The sequence below is a fragment of the Trachinotus anak genome, unplaced genomic scaffold (assembly GCF_046630095.1).
Source record: "Trachinotus anak isolate AG129_WGS33_773 ecotype Australia unplaced genomic scaffold, CSIRO_AGI_Tana_v1 ptg000025l, whole genome shotgun sequence".
Taxonomy (NCBI): Eukaryota; Metazoa; Chordata; class Actinopteri; order Carangiformes; family Carangidae; genus Trachinotus; species Trachinotus anak.
The window spans coordinates 1,179,214-1,200,830 of NW_027273876.1; the positions used below are offsets into that span (position 1 = coordinate 1,179,214).

A 21,617-nucleotide genomic window follows, 5' to 3' on the forward strand; every position below is an offset into this window, starting at 1 on the left:
GCTGCATCAATTATCATTATTATCATCAATATATATTATTGTCAGATGAGCCTCGCGCTCATCTGACAGAAGCATAGACAAGCCTTGACACTTGCTGTCATATCATTAACTGAAACTAATGGCTGAAGGTTATTAGTTTATTTCTGGCACTCGATCACGGTGCTGTCGATCATGGAGCAGAAGTTTTGACAGCTGTCATTCCAGGAGCAAACATCTGGATGATTGCCACATTGGCCTTATTCTCTAGCCTGTAGATTGGCTCAGGACATCATTACTTTCAGTTCACTTTTATCCAAAGCACAGTTTGCCTGTTCACCCATTCACAGACGAGCTGCCATGTCAGACTCTCCATGGGGAGTAATTCAGAGCTGAAGATCAAAACACCAATGCTGCTATTAGTGGACTTTTACCTCTGTCCTGGACTCTTATTCTGGTTTTGACTGTTTTCAAGATGTTATGTTGACGCCCTCAGTCGCCTGTAGACAAAGCTACAAGACCAGTTTGAAGAAAGCCTGTTTTAGTGAGAAGAATCAGTTTGTGTTGTTCACAGTTGATTCTTCCTGACTGCGTCTTGTAACTGCTCATCAGATCAGTGTGTGGAGGCTCACATGCATTCATTTATGTACTGATATATTTAGAAAGAGATCCACATTTAGATGCACGGTGATGAATACTGTGTACACGCTTTGTATGAAGGCACTTCACATTACACAAGAGATCCCACATGCACTGTATGTTAATAATAATATGTCTCATTTGTGAGTATGTCAGAGGACTAATAACTGGGACTTCTGTGTGTGTGTGTGTGTGTGTGATCATACTGGAGATATGTTTTGGTGTAAGTGGGGGGTAATAGCAATATGTATCTGTGCATGTGTGCGAGTGTATGTGTCTGTGTGTGTGAGAGAGAGAGATCTATGGGCGTGTGTCCTCCTAATGGCCATTATGTAACACAGGGGGACTCATAACTCAGAATGAGGAGCCAGGTGATTAAATCTTCATTACTGCAGCAACCGCTGTGTGTGTGTGTGTGTGTGTGTGTGTGCCCTTGCACCCTGACACTGACACATCATCTCAATTGTTATGGCTGCTTGTAAACTCAGTACACATGAAATAATTCACAGATATCTGGTGACCGTAACCAAACAGAAAAAAAAAATGAACGCGACTTCACCTTGTTTCTCGTACTTTACTTATGCTAAAACACGTAAAAATGAACCAGTGGATATGGCGACGGTGGAGCTTGTTTTCAACGCAAATCAAAAATCTGATTTGAAGTGAGACTCATTCAAGTGGAGCGATCAGACACTCGATTCATTTCGATTTTCATTTAAACTGAAAATGAAACTCATCACCTCCATCCATCTGTAAACAGTTTTTCTTTTATGAAGAAAAAAATATTTTTTTCTTTGATTGCACAGGCAGGCATTTCAATCTTAGAAATTTAAAGAGCATATTTTTTGGGGGATTTCAGCCACTTATCAATACATGCTTCATCATATTCCTAACCACTATCCTTAAGTATTTTTTCTTTTGACTTATTTCCTTCCTTTCATTCATTTGTATTAACCTTCCTTATTTCATCTTTCCTTTCCTTTCCTTTCTTTTCATTTCATTTCATTTCAATGATAATAAAGAAAGAAAAAAGTCTGACAATGATTTTATCCATTATTTTAAACTAGCCTTATTTATATTCTACAGTGTCTCTGAACCCTCCTCCTCTGTGCAGTGCCGTGTTCTATAACGTCTTGAAAACATTATTATTCCACACCATTCATACCAAACCATCGTATGAACATGACTCTGTTCAATCAGAGAAAATGGAAGTACATCACCACTGAGGTCAAGGGGATGCACTGAAACGCAGAGATACCCTGCATATCGTTGAACTATGTGTTTCAGCTCCTCTGTATTGATAAATGTTATGTAAAATAGCACTTATATACAGTATATTTATAGGGAGGTGACTTAAAACTCTTAAGAGTGTTAATTAAAACCTCATCCATCCTGGTAAATATTGACTGGTTAAATGGAAAGGGATGAGCGTTCGCAGTCTTAAACTGGGACACTGCTGATCAAGGTTAAAGTAACGTAGTTAAACAACTTTTTCAATAATTGGAAGAATTAATGAGATGAGGACTGTTCAAGCTCTGTTGCATGAATGATGAAGAAGACACAGCACCTACTGTAAGTTTGCCTGTAGCTTTACAGCTACAGCTGTAATGGTTGTTGTTGTATTCGAATAAAATAACTTTCTCAGAATGATGAGTTACAGCACAGACATACAGATACTCATTTTTCCTATAAGATAACATTTTAACATTTCAGAGAAGATGAAAGAACCCAGGCCGATGGTCATGAGCTCTGGGTAGTGACCAAAAGAATCAGATTGCTGATACAAGCGGCTGAAATGGATGGAAATGAGTTTCCCTCACAGGGTGTCTGCACTCAGCCTCAGTGATAGATGAGGAGCTCTGACATCCAGAGGGAGGTTGGTGTCAACCAACTGCTCCCACACATTCAAAGGAGCCAGTTGATGTGTTCTGGCATCTGGTTTGGATGCCTCCTGAATGCCTTTCATTGGGGGATCCCCCAGGAGAAGCTGGAAAACATGGCTGGGGAGAAGGACGTCAGGACTACTTTACTTGACCTGCTGCATCCGGGATCCGACCTTGGATAAGCGGCGGATAATTGATGCGTGGATGAATAATGAAAGAAATCACCCGTGAGGAATTCCGTCTTGGAGTCCATGAGTGTATCAACATTTAAGGTATCAACTGATCATTCACAGAGGAAGCACTGTACCTACTTTAAACTTGCCTGCTCAACAACTACAGCTCCCATGAGGCACTGATGACGGTACGACCCAGGAGGTCTGTTGTTGTTGTATTTGAGGGGATGATGAAAGAACCCCTACCTGTGGTCATGAGCACCAAGCAGCCCTGCAGACTTTCCTCTGCAGGGACTCCTGGCTCAGCCTTACAGGTAGATAGGGTAAGGAGCTGGGATGTCCAGAGGGGACTTGGAGTAGAACTGTGTTTCCTTCACACTGAAAGGAGCCAGTTGAGGTGGTCTGGGTATCTTCTTTGGATGCCTCCTTCTGGGCATGTCCAACTGGTAGGAGGCCTCAAGGTAGAACCAGAAGAGGCTAAGGAGTTCATATATCCCATCTGGACTGGGAACGCCTCAGGATCCCCCAAGAAAAGCTGGAAAATGAGGCTAGGGAGAAGGACTACTTTCTACCACCTTATGCCTTCTGCCACTGCGACCCAACCCCGAAAAAGCAGCAGGAAATGGATAGATGGATGGATGATGAAAGAAATCACCCATGAGGAATTCAATCATCGGGTCATTGAATGTATGAATCAACTGATGGAGGGTCACAGAGGTCTGAGAGCCTTTTATCTCTGAAAATCGACCTATAAACTATAAAAGTGCATAAAAATAGGATGTGGAAAAGTGAGGAGGACATTTTTCAAAATCTCATCCAGTCTTGTTCCTTTGATGTTTTATCAAACAACCACATATTCTTAAACACAGTTGTCAATGTTCCAGGAGAGTTTCATGACCATCAACAACTCTGAACAGGTGTGTTCAGAGTGTGTTCTCATTTAAATATTTTGCGTTTTAACAGCTGACACAAAGAAGCTTGCACACACACTAATATCAATGTCATTATAGACAGCAGTGCTATTAGAGCGTGATGGTACCAACAACATTAACAGCAGCTCCTGAGGGTGTCCTACAGTTCTGTACATGATGCTGGAGATAACACTGAGTGGGATAAATGAGCTTCAGGTTGGAATGTAAATCTCCTCATTAGACTTACAGCACACTATCTTGCTCATCTTAGTTTAATACCCACATTGTAAATGCAGTATTCATAACCAACATTAACAAACACAGTATATGTAATGTTATCTTGAGGATTAACTCATACAGAGATATGAAGAGGGTTTGCACTGATATGTAATGCTTCTAGAAAATAGCCACAACCTCATACTTTTAGTCTGACACAAAAAAATCATTGTCTCAGTTTTTTTTTGATAAACTATTAAATAAAAAGCAGTACAGCTACTACTGCACCCACTTAAAGTAGTTCCTCTATAACGACTGTGAACCGCCACAACAAAAGGCAGAATCAGCACCACAGGAACAAAAACATGATTAATCAGTTCATGTGGACAACAACTTAATATTTTAAAAGATAAAACATCACTTCCTTTACTTCCAATACCAGCACAACCTGCTACCTTCAATCACATCTCCAGTTATTCACATTTTCTCTCAGGAGAAGCTTACAAAGAAAAACATTTAACACTTCACTCCAACATTTTCAAGTGTAATCAACCAACCGCAGGCCATTGCCACGAATTTAGGAAAACTGATTTCAAGTCCCCCTGAACACCCCTGGCTGGGAGTGGTGTCTGCTACTTGAACACAGCTGCCATGATGACTGATGACATTCAACTGCATCCACAACAACAACAGCCTGCAGCCAACACTCCTCTGTACTGTACCAGGCAGCGCTGTCAGGCTAACACTGCACTGAACAAACACACAGAGCGGGAGAGGGTAGAGCTGTGTGCCTCTGTGTGCGTGTGTGTGTGTGTGTGTGGATAAGCTATGAATATTAGGCTCTGAATACAAGTTCAAAAAACAAGTGAAAGTGAGTGTGTTTTTAAAGTATGTTTGAAACTAATGTGTGTGTGTGAGTGCACGTGTGTGAGTATGTTAAAGTGTGAATATTAGCGTTTTCATGTTTAAAGGAGAAGGTGTAATGTAAATGCATGTGTGTCAGTAAGAGACTGTGTGTGTATGTGTGAAAGAATGTGAGACAGAGAGAAAATGTGGAGAATGGATGTGTTTAAGTGTGAGTTTGAAATGTGTGTCAGACTGAGCTGCTGGTACTTTCCACTTCAGGCACAGAAGTTTGTGTAACAGTCAAAAAAATTGTGTTAGATGGTTTTTGTGGTTACAGAAATCTGAAAAACAACTTTTAAAGTCATAATGTTCTTCTGGTTAGTTTGGGGACTGAAGATGGTGACGTCACCAATTAAAGTCAGATATAAGGACATTTCAAACATACAATTGACAGTTTATCATATATTATACTGCATGTTTCATATACAGCCTGTAGCTTATTGTTTACTGTTACAGTCTATTTATGAGGGCTAGCCTGCTAACATTAACTAGCTGCTTATGTTAGGTAAAATGTCATTACTGCCGCCGTTAAGTTTTCACTCGTGTTTGTTTATTTGTCAGCAGGATTTCTGTAAAAAGTACTGAAACGATTTGCACCAAACTTGGTGGAGGGATGGGGGAGGGGCCAGGAAAGAACCAATTAAATTCTGTGGGAGATCCGGCTAAATCACAATAAATTGGAATTTTTTGACAAACAGGACTTTGGTAGCCAGCTTGCAGCCAGTCTACGCACCTTATTACTGCTGAAACTTTTCAACTCTCTCTAAATCTATTATTTCCTTATATTTATGAGAAATTTTTCTTTTCATGAAAACTTGAATACTCATTTTCCTCTTCCATTTTCTTTCAGCTGAGAGAGGAGCTATGAAGAGGACAATGTTAGACTGAATAATGGAGTGGTGATAAAATGTCAGTTCATTCTGCAGCTTTTTGGGTTTGACACATGTAGGCGATGTGGCCTCGTGCACCTTTAACTTCCAGTTCATTCATTTAAAGTGGAACTCTGTGAACTCACCCTCTTGATGTCCTTGCCGAAGGTCTCGCTGAAGCTGGAGCCGAGGATCTCAAACTGGACGTGGGAGTTGGAGCCGCTGTCCTTAAAATCCATCGTACCTGTCAGACCTGTGATGTTGCCCTGGAGGAATCACAGAGAGAGAGAGAGAGAGAGAGAGAGAGAGAGAGAGAGAGAGAGAGAGAGAGAGAGAGAGAGAGAGAGAGAAACAGGCAGATGGATGTAAAATCATGGAGGATAAAAGAGAGTTTGAAAACAACAGTGGATCTTTGTTGCTGAACCTGATATATTATCTTTCTGCACCAAGACTTATCCTGAGTGAAATAAATCATATTTGAAAAATAAACGTATCAAGCTTAATATCATATTTTTCATAATGAACTCATTAAACACATCGTTTGCATTTCCTTACTGTGTCATAAGCTATTGTTGACAAAGTCAATGTGTCGACCATTTTTTTGCATCCAGGATATGAGTTTGTACACACACACATGCACACACACACACACACCAGTGAAAAGGAATAAGCAGACATGAACTTATACTTTACTGAAATGCATTTTTATCAGTAATCCATCATATGAGAGGCCTCGTCAGTATTGTTAAGTTTAATGTTCATGGAGATAAAATATAATGAAGTGACGGTGAGAAAGTGGGGAGAGAGAGGGAGGGAGGATGAAGGGAGAACGACATTGAGGAGCCATTAAAAGAGGTCGAAGGGAGTAACGGAGGGGAAATCATAAGAGGAAGTGGAGGACAGTGAGAGGAGCGAGAAAATGGAAAAGATGAGTAAGGAAATCGCAAACGAGGGAGGGGTGCACAGAAAAAGAAATAAAGACTGAAAAAAATCTGGAAACCACAGAAGACAAACAGCCTCATCTGCCTGCTGTAGAGTTTGGCCCCTTTGAAACTGCTCCTGCCACCTCCATGTACCTTTGGTATCACACTGTGTCCTGTGATGCTCAGCTCTGTGATATTGATGTCAAATTGGCAACTCCAACAGGGTCATGAATTGCTCTGAACACACAGTAACTGCCATGGAAACCAGGGAGCCCAGGGAGAGGGAAGAGCTGATATAGATACCTAATTAATTATAAAAATAAAAATATATAAATTATTGATCTGCTTTATTAATTCATGATCATTGATCTGTGCTTGCTCGCTCCCTTGTTGACTGTTCCCATGGCTTTTATGCAGAATATACAGTAGCACGAAATGTTTAGAGATGTATGAGACGTCATATAAAACATCATTTGAGCCCAGCTCATGACTGCAGTGCTGCTCCCCTGAAAGGCCATGGATGAAATGTCGTTTCATGGCTTCCATCAGTTCATGTTGGACTGTAAAGGAAGACTGAAGACGCTCATCACCGCAGGCCAACAAACTAAATGTTCCTCTGTCAGCTGCAAAGGTCGCAGTCATTGTCACCTGGAGGAGAATAATGTTTCATGATGTTTGTTTTGGCTTGAGAGCAGCTTGCTACAAAGTCAGTGATGCCTCTAGTCCTCCATCTGTCTTTCAACAATAAAGAAATATAAGTTTACTTTATCACTACCTGAATATTTGTGCAACAGAACTCTGTCTCTCAGTCTCTCTTTAAATATAATGGAAATTTTTGTTTGAAAGGACAACAAGGTCATGACAGCTTAAATAAAACATCAAGTTCTGATGTTAGAGCTGCAATAAAGCAAAGTTATGGTCATGAAAGCAAAAATAAAACAGTCAAACTAAGCTAATCTATAAAACACAGAATTTGGTAAAAGTTCAATAAGAGGCAGTTTTTTATGAACAGCAGAATGTTCAACAGCATTCAGTTAAGATATATAAAGTTTGTATCATGGTAAAAACAATTGTTAGCTACACTGCACTACATTGACTTAGCTTAGCTAGCCCTGACCATACTTTTTAGCTCTTAACTGGACTGTTAGCTAAATTAATGTAAACTGTTGTTGCTGCTAAATTGTTATAATGTTTTCAGTTCTTCTGAATCAAACTGTGAAAGTTTCTACACTGAAACATTACTTTACCTGAACCACACGGTTTTATTTGCTAACGATAGCTAACAGTCAGCTAACCTGAACCAAACTGTTAACAGCTAAAACTTACCTTTGGTTAAGATGAACCAAACAGCTTTAGCTGATAAACTGAACCATTAGCTCAACTGGAACAAACTGTTAATCTAAATGATAATTTATTGGAAACCAAACTGTTTTAGCTTAAAATCTAAACTCTGAACCATAATTTAACCTAAACTAAACAGTCTTATCTGCTGCACTGAGCTGTTAGCTAAGAGCTAAGTTTAAGTGGCTAACCCCACAGCTCACCTGAACCACGCTGTTTTAGCCATTAACCAAACTGTTAGATGACTTGAATCAAACTGTTTTAGCTGCTGAACTGAATCATTAGCTCAACTTAACTAGTGTTAAATGTCCAAAGCAATAAAATATAGCTATGTAGGCTACAAATATTTTACATATTTTAGATTTTAATTTTACTTTCTCTTGGCAAACTGTTTTAGTTAGATATTAAAGTGATACTCCACTAAAAAATCTATATCAACACACACTACTTGTTGACCAAAGTGGTTGTTAAAAGTTGGTGTCACAGTTTTACCACTAAATTCATTAGTAGGGAGACGGTACCAAGTAACACTGTCCTACAGGTGGGTAGAAATTACAAGTGCTTTGCTTTGTGAGTATGGAGCACTGTTTTTATGCAATGTCATGTATCAGGTACTTTCATTCAGGCTGCTGCCTCAATACACACACATACATCCACAAATATACACACACTTGGGAAAGAAGAGAGGAAGGTTACATCTTGTGATGTACTGAACAAAAATGTTAGGGTGAAAGTGCTTCGCTCCTGCCATTTTTCACTCTGAGTCTGTCGTCCTCTCACAAAGTCATTTTCCATCTCATCAGTAAAGTAGTCACAGAGACAGAGCAGCTGGTGGAAATGTTCAAGCTCAATGAAAAACAGCCTACAGGAAGTTCTGACTGTACAAATGATTCTCGGAAAAAGGGGAAAAACAGGAAGCTTTTATGGTCAAAGAGGTGGATTTAAAGAGTATTGTTTTCAAAATGTTGGTAAATTTTTCATTTCACATACGTACAAGCACACATTCCTGATAGATTACTTCATCATGAGAAGGCTGTATTTCTACCATCAAAAAAATAACTGAAATAATTGCCATTGTTATGATTTTCCAGCGTTATAAGATCCTTTGTCAGAGTGTTATAATCCGCTGTGCAGTGTTTTAGCCTCTGATAAACCTTCAGATTAATGGATCTGTTACGCTGGATTGTATTTCATTGTGTCACTCCTACCTGAAGCACCAGAACCACACCAACGCAGCAGAACCTTTCATTGTTTTAACACAGTGCCTCAGTGTTTACAGTGGAAGATGCTCTGTGCTTCTATTGTTAAACTTCACAGAGTATGTAGTAGAGGTTGTTATCACTGTGACACCACACGGGATAAAAAGCTCTTGACGCCTCACATCTGTCAGGTTGGGTAGTTATCAGACTGATATCATACAGTCTGAATGTTGTTCATTACTGAGAGCTGAACCAACACAGCCATGAATATTTAGAGAAAATTTCAAGTGCTGCTTTTCAAATAAAACTATGCAAACAGGCCAAATCCTGCAAAAATTAATTTAACAAGAGGAAAAGAAAAGAACATTGCCAATTATGTGCAGCTAGAAATGATTATATCCACAATGAACTGTTGTATTTTTGTGACCTCAATGTTAATTGCTGTCTGAGACACTGTCAAATTTCTGTAGGAGTGATTTTCATTAATTTCAATGTTGTGTACTTCTGTCAATATCACTAAGGAACTGACAGTTGTATCAAAGGCCTGTAATTATTAAGGGTATCTGAGCTTTTCTGCACCAGGCACTGACACAACCAAGCCACTGTCTTCAAGGTTCACCTCAGTGTTTTTGAGTGTGTGCATATTAAAGAGGAGGCAGAGAGAAGGAAAGGTCACTAACGAGCTCGCTGTGAGACTTACTGTGAAATGAACTGATGTTTTTTAATAGAGAGAAAAAAACTATTCAAGCTCTGAGGGACTCATCAGTCCATGTGAACAGCATCTTTCACCAGTGAGACTGAGAATGAGACTTTTATGCTGTTTAGATGTAGATCAGAGATTAGGCTGAATGATGCTCTTGTTTCATGTTCCACCAGCAGTGTTTCATGCTTTGCAAACAAAGACTTTGTTAAACTTGGTATATAAATCTAATTATACTTTAATGTTCTCCTCCACAAACGCTCCTCACTCTTCAAAGTTGTTTCAATTAAATCTCCGATAGAAAGGAACATATTCCATTTCAAGCTATATTAAATCAGATGATGTATAAGCTGCACTTCTCTGTTTAAATACTTCAGAGGGGATCAAGGCAATTTGGTGAATTAACAAACAATCACATTCAAGATGTTAATCAGTTCTGCAACCCTAAAAAAAGAATCATTACAGCACTTCATCATGCTGAGTTTAAGGGTGTATGTTATTACATTTAGCTTCATTTCAAACAACAACAGCCTCATTTTCAACTTTATCTATAGTTGTGATTCCAAAAATACTGAGTTCAGTTACACGCTGAATACAGATTAAATATCTGTGCAACCAAATAATTAGGTAGATCAGGTCGGTTTGTTGTCAGAAAGCCTCAGTACCTTCTGGATGGTCTCCAGCATGGACCAGCCTCCGTTCCAGGGCTTGGTGGACTTCCTGATGCAGTTGAGGCTGGCCATACTGTGCCACTTCCTGTCCTCCAACTTCCTGTAGAAGGCGTTGGCCAGCATCAGCACGCTGTCGTACAGGTAGAGGTTGGACACCTGGAGAGAGGAGGGGACACAAGCTTAAGATAAATGCTTACAGATTTTTTATGTCAGGTCTCAACAACAGAGCTTCAGGTTAAATATAGATTTACACAAAGTGTTCAAATCAATAAAATGATGCATAACTAGAGACAGAAATAGTGTGGTGTGGACGCCTGCGGCAAAAGGCTTTCACATTCAGTCCGTATGTTTCCAGATGCTTTTACACATGAACAGATCTTATTTCTATAGATATGTATATTTTACACAGTAACATCTCAGTGCACTGATGCACAGTTTCACACCTCTCCATACACATTTCTAAATACTGCTGCTACACTAACAGCCCTGGTGGAATCCATTCATCCACAGTCTGTACCTGGTGTGTCGTTTGTTTGTTAAAATGTTTCCTGCTACCTGGTGCATGTTTCTGATGTAACCTACACTACACTTTGCTTAATTAGCTGTAACTGAAATGGTGAATGTTCTGCACTTATGTAGAGCTTTTATCGTCTTACTGACCACTCAAAGCTCTTTATGCTACAAACCACATTCACCCATTCACACACACATTCATACAGTGCTGTCTTTCTACACATATAGTGCTTCTAACACACACACACACACACACACACACACACACACACACACACACACACACACACACTCATACACTGATGAAACAACCATCAGAGGCACTCTGGGGTTCAGTATCTTGCCCAAGGACACTTTGACAGGTGGACTGGAGGAGCCGGGAATCGGACCACTGGGACACTGAGGACATGGACAACTTCCTGCTCCAACACTGACCTTCACTCCAACCTAAACCTAGTTCTAACCCTAACCTTAAAACCAAACCTTAAAACCAAATCTTAACCCTTAAACAGGCATTTGAAGGTGGTCAGAAAGTGAGGACCGGCCAAAATGTCCTCACTCTGATAGGAAAATACTTCCTTTGGTCCTCACTATGTATTTACAAGTGCACACACACAGGAAGCCTGGAGCGGCTGAGTTATGATTCTAATTTGTGATTTGTGAAATGAGAGTGAAGCAGGAATCCAAACACAGTTATATGTAAATACACAATTGATTTGCACGACCTGAAAATGAATCTAAATCATACCCTGTCACCTCTGTAGTGAAATGTGGGAAAGCTTTGACTGAGGTTGGACTTTAAATGATCTGCTACTGATGGTGGCAGCACTGACAGTAAAGGCAAAAATCTATGAGCTACAGTTAGTGCAGAATTAAGGCCCAAGGCCACAACATCATGTTTACTAGGAATTACTGCTGTAATCTCCTCCAGAGCAAATGCTGCAGTCACTTTTCTCCTCCTGACAATCAGATTCAGTGGATAAAGTGACACTAATGGCTGTCAGCAGTAACACTGACTGAGTCAACAGGGTGAACCTACACTCACACTACACTCATGTCCTACAGGTAAAGCACAGATGGACTCAGGTTCAGATATTCTGGAGGTGACACGTCCAAAAATCAGAGCGAACACATTAATCTGTGATGAAACATCACAAGCTCGTCCTGAAGCTAAGATGTGATCCTGGTACACATGGATCAGACAAGACGGATTAATTCATTAAATAAACCTCTAATGAAGCAGAAAGCAAAAATGCCTCAATTAATCACAGATACTGGCTCCTAATTAGTGATGTCATCTTGTCACGTCCTCTGAGCATCGCCACATAAAGGTTGCTGATGGTAACATCACATTTTATTCAGCTGATCTTTCAGAGCCCTGCTTTATGTTTTACTGTAACCATGACTTCAGACCACTTGTCTCTGGCTGCAGCTTTCTGGACATTTAACCTTCTTTTGCATGAATTATTGAGACAAACAACCTATTTTACCTGCCTCCAAGAAGGTTTCAGGTGCGGACAGAGAGGTTCACCAAGGAGGTCAAGGATGAAAGAGAGACTCAAAGTGAAGATTTTTATGTAAGAGCAGGACAGAAAAGACAAAGTGAGGAAGGAAGAAATAAATATGAGGATGGGAAGGAGAACAGGCTCTTCAAAAAATCTGGGAGCTGTAAAGAAAAATATGAGTGAGAGGTGAGAGAACAACAGGGAGACCAGAGAGGAGGAAGTAGAGACTGAAAGAAAAAGGACTGAGGAGCCTGAAGGTTTGAAAAGACAAAGAAAAGACAACATATGCAAGTAGGAGAACAAAGGAAACAAGGGTGATATTTAATGTAAAAAGAAAGAGAATAAAACCAGAGCAGTTCAATCATCACAAGATATTAAGAAGGTGAAAGGGAAAGAAGAGAGAAAAGACAAAAGGAGGAAAGAAAGAAAGAGGAAATTAAAAGAAGGCTAAAGGGCAAAAGATGCTAGAGGCAGTGAGACAAGAGACGGAGGACAGAAGAGAGGAAGGCATGAAAAAAGAAAGAAAAGGAGAGAGTGAGAAACTAAGATAAGAAAAATTAGAAAAGAAGCAGAAGAAGAGGAGAGGATGAAATGACAGAAGCAGTAAAGATGCAGAGATGAAATGAGGGAGGAGGAGGAGGAGACAAAGGACAAATGAAAGACAATAGAGAAAGAAAAAAACAGACAAGATAGAGAGTGTGTGACCTCGGTGTCGTCCCTGTGGGTTCACACAGCTCTGATGTCACAGCTCTGATGTCACACATGTAGAAAACTACACTCATCACCACAAATGTCAAGACAGAAAAAAACATTTGTCAGCATGAATTACGGTAATTGTTCTGTTTGCTGTTTTTAAATGTCACCCACACATCACTGTGATGTTTCATAACTGGAAATAATAGTTCAGTTTAGTGTGTGTGTGTGTGTGTGTGTGTGTGTGTGTTTTGACAGTGTTTATCGGTGTCCTCTGGGTGTCGACTGCTACTACAGACTAAATGTGACCAAATTCACTGGAATGAGTCCAATTTGATTTCATTGTAGAAATGAGTCATGAAACAAACTCAGCACTGATAAATGAATCAGGAGCCGTGTCGTGGCTGCTGACGGATAAAAGCCACGCAAGAAGTCCTGTGAGGCTACAACACAACAGCACTGAGACAACTTTACCCTCCTGTAGTGGAGCATTGAGCAGCTACAGAGCCAGATGTTTCCCTCAGCAGCTGGTGGAGACCAAACACAGAGCTATCACTGGACTGATTCCCCAGGAGACACAGACACTACAACACATGGATCATCACGTTGATCTACAGCTGCTGCATGGGAGATAATTACCTGTTCACTGGTGGGTTCATTTCAACAGGCCCAGTGGCCTGTTATTGCAGTTTTAAGGCAAATGTAAACTAATAATACAGGCAACATGTCAACATGTATGAAAACAACTACTGTGTGCCACTGTTTAGCATGTTTGCCAAGTTAGCATTTATCTGAGAACAACAGAGGCTGAGCTGAATAATTCATTGGTTTTAGAGGCTTCCTGTCCTGATGTGTTCATCTGATCTAAACAATTTACTAGTTGTGGAGATATTTCACTTTGTATACAGTGGTGATGGACACTGTGACAGATGTCGTGAGTATGTGAGTACATCACCCACGCTCATTAGCCATGAGTAAGTAGTACACACAGACAGTGTGATTCTGCAGAGTCCAAGGGTCACACTATGGTTTATGTTGTCAGAAATCACAGCTTTGTCTCCTGTCACCCAGAAAAAGAAGGTGACACATCAGAGGAGCAGACAGAGTGTGAGACAAGTCAAGTCCGGAGGCAGAACGAGGAGGATTCCTGTTGGCTGACTAACCACAGCAGTGATCAGATTCAGCTCCTTACATCTGTGTTGACATCACAGCCCTGACGTGTGGTTATATTATGGACCGTTCAGTGTTTTTATTTTAATACTGTACTGCAAGGATCACCAGCTGGTGGGGATGCTGACTCCTGGTCAGTACCAAATGGGGCGGAGCTTAGTCAAAGGTCAACTGAGCAAAAGTGGTTCAAAGTCCTGACCCTGAGTCTGGTCTCCCACAGCGGTTTCTCTCACTGGTCTGTCGAACAGCCTGAAACATGACACTGATGTGTATATATTGCTGTACTCTAACATTTGTCATTTTAAATGTGTGACAGCAGCTGATCTGTTTACGTTCAGCAGCTGCCAGGAGGTTTTAATACTGTGCCTACAGAACATGTAGACAGCGACAAAATTACATTAGTTCCAGAGAGTTTCTGTCTTGTGGGAGGAAAAAATAGCTGAGATCAGTTTAGGTATAAATACAGTGAGATTTGTTTTGCTTTATTTTAATATGTTTATAACCATGAGATGTGTAATTGTGTCCTTCTGCCTTCTCGTGGATGTTTTCAGACATGGCGGACCCCCTCCCGCTCTGCGACCCTGCTGAAGTTGTGTGTCCTCGTTTAACATTCAGCTGATATTTGAACACTGAGATTTGCTCTGGCTGGATTTATGAATGCACTCATGAATTTATGGATGCTTAACTCCTGCCAAAGTCGTTGACCAGAGCACCAACCTCTGAACTGGAATCTAGCACCATGATCGCCCAGTGACCCCGAAATGTGGGTCAAATGTGGGTTTTCTATCTGTGATGAAATATTAAAGCAAAAGGAGAAGAAAGTTTGGAGAAATCTTTCCCTCAAATTAGTAATTTCTGTCCTCTCTGAACTCCAATGACTTAATTTGTCCCCTCTGAATAATAACTTCTACCTCTGAATTACTAAAATGTGCCCTCAAACTACTTAATTAATTCACTAAAGCATTCATTCCCTCCCCATCACTCTGATTATGAACCACTTTGACCGAAGAATGAGATACACTGTATGAATCTTTGTGTTGAACACATCTTTGTGTTATTTCTGTCATCTTTGGTGAAGGTTTTTCTGTCCTCCACGAGAGCAGGGTGAGGGAGGGAAGGAAATAAAATGATTGAGAGCATGTTTAATCAATTGAAGGACAAAGATTATTGTGAACACAGTCAGTCTACTGAGCACACAAATCAGCAGTTTGAGAAAACAAGCTCCCTTCCTGAGGTGAGGTTTTATTACCAATTACTACATCTTGACCCTCCTGGAGTCCAGGACCTTTTCAACAAGAGGAAAATCAAGGTTTCATTGTCATGTTGTTTGTGTTAATTGCAGTTATTTACATTTTTACCTTAACCTTAACACAGGTGGTCAGACAGGTTGTATCCTAACTGTTTGCATTTTCCATCCAAACCCACATGAGTCAGGACTAAGACTGGAACAGCACAGTAGTTCTGCAGAGATACATTAAACCTCAGTGATAGCCATGGGTGACGGAGGCTTGCACAGGGGTCAATGAGAACACCTCCCAGATTTTGACAGCGTGTCATGCAGCTCCCCACATCAAACAAGTGGTTGGTTGGTTGATGTAACTTCTCCTCCACAGGGGGGTAGCAGGGGTAGGGGGGAAGCATGCTAATGTTACACCCCGCAGCCATGCGAATGTCTCACTGATGCATGTTCATTTATGTGCAGCATGCTCCAACCATAACTGGCCCAATTTCACAGCCTGTCTGGGCCTCTCTTGAGTAACCACAGGAACACTACAAGTATTGAGAACAACTTGATGAGGCAGCTTTGGCTTCAGAGAGACAATAATTTCATCATTGGTAGGGATGGAAATGCCATCCCAAAATTTCAAAGGAATGCTTGTTAAAATCTGCTTGAGTCCTGGAAGAGTCCCTGTAGGAATCTGGGATGTTTAGATGTGTAGATCATCTATACTGAAGATTATAGAAACTCATCAGTGCTTCCACACAACTGTTGTAGCTAAATACTAAATTCTGACATGGACTAAAAATATCTGCAAACAGAATCTTTGCAGTTGATTCAACCAGTCGCTCAATCAGACCTGCAGAGCAGCTGGACGTCCAACAGTGATCATCCTACTCAGATGTATGAAAACTGCTACAAGAATATGAACACAGAGGATCAAATCAGCAGGTTCTACTTACAATCTCATCACATAATTGAACAAATGTAAAACTTAGAATGAAATGATATATTCCCAGGTAGTGATCACTTTCAGATAAAGGGAAATCCTTCAGCCTCCATCAGTAACCAGCTGCTGAGACCACGTCTGAGACTGAGACTCATGGTTCAGGATCATCAGGTTCATCAGCCAGTGAAGCACTGATCATCAAGATTCATTCATTTACCTCCAGGTTCTGCAGATATCCTTCCTGAGGGTCACACAGCAGCGAGGAGATCCGGTGGTTGTGTCTCATACAGCGAGTGGTGCTGTCCTTCCACAAGGGGAAGATCTGCCGGATCACCGTCATGCGCCCCAGTGCACTGTGGGTAAGCTCCAGGATCTCGGTGTCGCTGATTTCCTGCAGTGATGAGGAGGAGAAGTTATTGACCTCATATTAATTAGTAGAGTTTGACTGATTAATGTTCCTCCAGACGCCTGATAACATTTCCCTGAGAAGCAGAAGCTGATTGGAGCAGATTTCTCAGGTGCTGTGAGATGATTGGAAGCAGGTAGAGTGTTTATCATCCTGAGTGACTTCAACTCTGCACGTGACAAAATAATGTTTATTCCCTCTGTTGTTAATTAAGAGCAGTGATCAGACAGTTGTCACATACAAAAAACACATTGACAGTGTCAAAGCCAAACAGAAGCGGGGATTCACACAGGCCATTAAAAAGCTTCATTTATTTATCCACTTTTAATTGCTCTGATATACAGAAACCAATTATTTTCTGGAGGGTGTAATTATAGATTACACACAATCTAACGGTAAAAGCATGAAAATAACCTATGGAGAATATTGGCTTTATTATGTTTTATACCACCAACATCATTTCACTCCACAACTGAAACAACAATCTACCTGACTCAGTTTGGTTTTCTGTTAAAAGTCGACTTTTGATGTATTTCTTGTATTTAACTTGTCTGTATCCAATTAAAAATGAAGTGGTGCTTGTAAACAAAGTCACATGGACTCACTGCTCATTTATTGGAGGGCTTTTGAAAACATGTCATTCTGTCAGGTTAAAGGGTCTAAAAGTCAAAACAAAGTTGATTGCAGGTCCTGTAATTGCAGCTGAGACATTAAGAATCTGTCTTTTGAAATGTATTTACTTTCTCTTGTGTTCAGACCTCTCAAGAATCAGTCCACTCTCCTCACGCTTACAGACACACCTCTGTGCTGCTAAGTGACACTCAGGTTTGATATGTGTCTGACTTCAATAACTGTACCCTAAAGATATAAACATCTCCTCCACCACTGCGCTGCATGCAGGATGGCCAGGTGTACGACAGGAGGCAGGGTCTGAACCTCTCTCGTTTCTATCGTTCCTCTTGTGCAGATGTCAAAGACAGAGAGAAAGTGAGGATCAGCCAGGAGGAGGTTGTCCACCCCGCCTTCGAGTGTAGCCATTCAAACAGCTGGAAACACTTGTTTTTGGGTGTGGATGATATTACATGGCACCACTTTGTTCATTTCAATCCTCTGGCCCTTCAGGCCTGGTTCACAGGCTGTGTTCCAGTTCATTCCATCGGTGTTGGATGGGGTTGAGGTCAGGGGTCTGTGCAGATGGCCAGGTTCTTCCACAGCACACTGGGAAAATCATTTTTTTATGGAGGTGACTTTGTGCACAGGAGCATTGTTGTGTTGAAACAGAAAGGGAGACAAACACACTGTTGACACAAAGAAAGAACACTTTTGTGTTGTGCATGGTACCAACTCCACTTAACCCAACTCGCTTTTGTTGCCAGGTTCTTCTTCTACAGCAGAAAGTACCCCCTTAATGCACAGTTGTTACTGCAGCGATGCATGATGCATGAAGCTATGGTGATATGTTTTCAGCATGACACATATGAACAACTGAGGATGTCAAAGGGAAACCAGAGGAGTGTCTGCACCTTGACAGTGTGGTTTTGCGGTTTTCCGTACTAGAAGAATAACTGAAAGAAATGAAACAGGCTGCAGTGAAAGGTGTGCAGCTAAAAATGTTGGGTTTTTCCAGAACGTTCCGTCTGGCACAACGATGATGCAGTAGTGATACTTCGCTCTGACCAATTGGAAGTCTGCAGTGTTTTCCTGTCACCTTTTGGTATCGCCTAGAACCTCGGCCGAGGTGATACCGAAAAAGGTACCAGGTACTATCCACAACTTTTGCCCTGAGTACACTGATGTATGTGTAGCTTCACAGGTAACAAACTCCCAGCAGACTTGAGATTAAGTCAATGTTCTATTTTTAACTGAAGCAGCATCATTCTTATTGACCCATTTCAAAATCCTGAGTTTCAGGTGATCAGTTTGGGGTTTTGAGAAATGAGAGAATGTAACAGAATCCAGTCAGATTGATCACAGCCTCTGGACTCTGCTACGCTCAAAGAGAGAGACGGTGATACAATCAACAGCCAACTACTTGGTGGCACTTGTCAACCACAAAATGGAGACAGAAGAGGATCACATCCTGAAATGGATGTGATATTACAGAGGGAAGGTAATGACCTGCATTCAGGTACAGGCAGAGTGAAGAGGGAGATGATGAGGAGAGTGAACAGGCGGTGAGCTGAGGACCATGGGAATCACTGGAAGAGTCAGATAAGATGTTTGGAGGGCAGCTATTTTCTGACAAATACAGCAATGAGTGTAATGTAGCTTCCAGGAACAGGCAACACTTGAGCTGATGGAAAACACAGCGTGTTGAGATGTTTATCATGTGCCTGCTGTTAGACGTTATCATGCAACTGCTGCTAGATATTATTCAACCAAAGTCTAAACTGCATTTTGCATCCAAAAACCTGAACCATGACTTTCTTCTGTGACACAAACAATTCTCTATAGGATAAAATAATAGTAGTTAGTATATATAGGGACATTAGTTGTAGATGTTTAAACAGAAATGCATGAAATTAATACACAACAACGCACTGTGAACACTCTGTCTATGGTGCATGTAAAGTATAATTGGAGGAATCAGGTGCAGAATTATTGAATCTGATGCTTATTTATTTTAATAAATGAGATGAACTCACAGTGTGGAGTTCATGTGTTATCTGATTATTTTTCAAACAGAATTTTACCTTCTAATCCCCTGGTGGAAGAGCTGCCCTGCTCTCATTACCTGCAGTCTAACAAGTCATTAGCCTTTGGTTTCGTTCTGTGTGTTGATGGGAGAGTTTAGAGGAGGATGAGGAGGATGGTGGAGGTGGAAAAAGAAACTGGGGACAGAGACGAGGCAGTGATGGATTCAGCTGTCGATAACAGCCACACCTGGAGTTAGCTGTAATGTAACCTGGAGCTGCTTTTTTGTTCACAAAGCATCTGATTTGCATTTCAAAGGGAAGCACTGCAGTCTTTTACATTCAGAGTCCATTTCCATCTCTTCTACACCTCCTGTTTTCCAGTGGAGAGCTCAGGTAATGAGGTTTTGTTTAACATTATCTCATTTTTAAATTACAACCTTAAAACAAGCCGATGTCTTAGCGAACAAAGACATCCTGATGACAGACGTGAGCAACAAGTCTGTGAAGGAGCCTTTTGTTCTCTTTGTTATTGGGTCATTTTGAGGCAGGCATGAAACATTAACATAGACACATTATTGTCCAAGGTTGATAATTACTGATCATTTACTACCGTACCTCCACATAGTCTGACCACAGTCTTCAGTGCAATGGTTCCCAACCGTTAGTGACCTTTTAAAGTCAACTCCTGGAGATCAACCACAGACTCAGATTGTTTGATATGAGTAGATTTGCTCGGCATGAAGTGAAGTGAGGGCAACTGGACTTGGTTGTAGATATATAAAAAGATGATAAAAATATTCAGTCATTATCAAGTTCAGAGTTGGTCTTGCCAAAAAAGAAAGCGCGGCACTTCAACAACAATAAAAACCTTCTTGTATTAGTTTCTTCACGCTGCACCTCACATGTTTTGGAGTGTGAGCAGCCTCAGTTTGCTCATCACAGACACTTTGTGTGGATTTACGTCTGTTTGTCAGATCAAACCTGACAGCTGCTGTTTCAAACACTCTGTCTAACCAGCAGGCTTCACTGCTGCCCACTGAGAGTCTGTCATCTCTCCCTCACCACCCGGCCTTCTCCCCTGCTGGTTAATTACTGCCCTCATCTCTCCTCACCTCTCCCTCTAATCACTGTATCACTAGGACTCTCTATACCTCTGTTTGTTCTCCATTCTCTCCTATTTTCTCTCCTTTCTGCCCTGAATGAGTCTCTCTCTCCCTCTGCAGGTCTTTTTAATTGGCATCAGTGGTGTTGTGTGGTTGTGGCTGTTTGTATTACCAGCAGACAGAGGGTGAACAGGACACCTTTCTCCAGCTGACAGCGTGTCTGACTGCACTCTATTGCCATCTGGCAGTGCACACGAACTGTGTATCTGTCTGAGCACAGAAAACACAACACTATCAGGGAGAAAAAGTTCAGTTTCGACCTAAACTTTATGTGTTTTTTTTTCCTTTATGGTGCCAGAAACCATCTGAAGTACCATAAAATCCAAACCTTTGATGGTGCTGCTTCAAACACTATTCTTGTTTCATACAGCTTGTTTTAGCAGCTTCTCTCTCACCAAGTACTTCTCAGGATTAAAGCTGAGATCTGGCAACAAGGTGTTAAACAGGTCAAGAAACAGGAACAGCCTGATGGTCAGAGAGGCTGGAAACATCCAAGTACGTCAGATTTATTTGGAAGAGAAAACAAAGGCAGACAACAGTTTACTAGCTGCCACATACTGCACAGAAAGCTGTGAAACAGGCACCCTGATGAAGGTCTGCTCACCAAACCCTTCATTATCAAAAACTTGCATTGTACCAAAGTGAGCCAGAATTTTCCACTGGAGAATAAAACAGAATGAAAGATGAAGTTTTACAAATGGAAACAGTCAACTTACCAGAACATTAATCTTTTTGAAATACTCACACGATTGGACAGATTCAATATAGTTTGAAAGCTGATTCCATCTGTGCAAAGCTCTTTAGGATTCACATGACTATAACATGACTATAACAACCGCTGACACAGAACTGGTCAGACATGTGGCTCTGGCTTTTTCCATATAAAAGGTGCTATACAGGTCTTCTATTCCCCTTTTTATTCCCCAAAACAAGGTGGAGATTTCTACCATGTCTGT

The 21,617-nt window shown here is 40.9% G+C and overlaps 1 protein-coding gene across 5 annotated transcripts in view; it reads right to left on the reverse strand.

Annotated features, from left to right (window-relative positions):
- grid1b (glutamate receptor, ionotropic, delta 1b) overlaps window positions 1-21,617 on the reverse strand; it is a 455,594-nt gene that overhangs the window by 55,923 nt on the left and 378,054 nt on the right. For all 5 annotated transcript variants that reach the window (XM_071462859.1, XM_071462860.1, XM_071462862.1 and 2 more), the window contains 3 exons: window positions 16,674-16,847; window positions 10,402-10,563; window positions 5,720-5,839 (listed from right to left, as the gene is read on the reverse strand). In XM_071462859.1, the coding sequence (XP_071318960.1) occupies window positions 5,720-5,839; window positions 10,402-10,563; window positions 16,674-16,847 (456 nt within the window). The remainder of the gene's footprint in view (window positions 1-5,719; window positions 5,840-10,401; window positions 10,564-16,673; window positions 16,848-21,617) is intronic.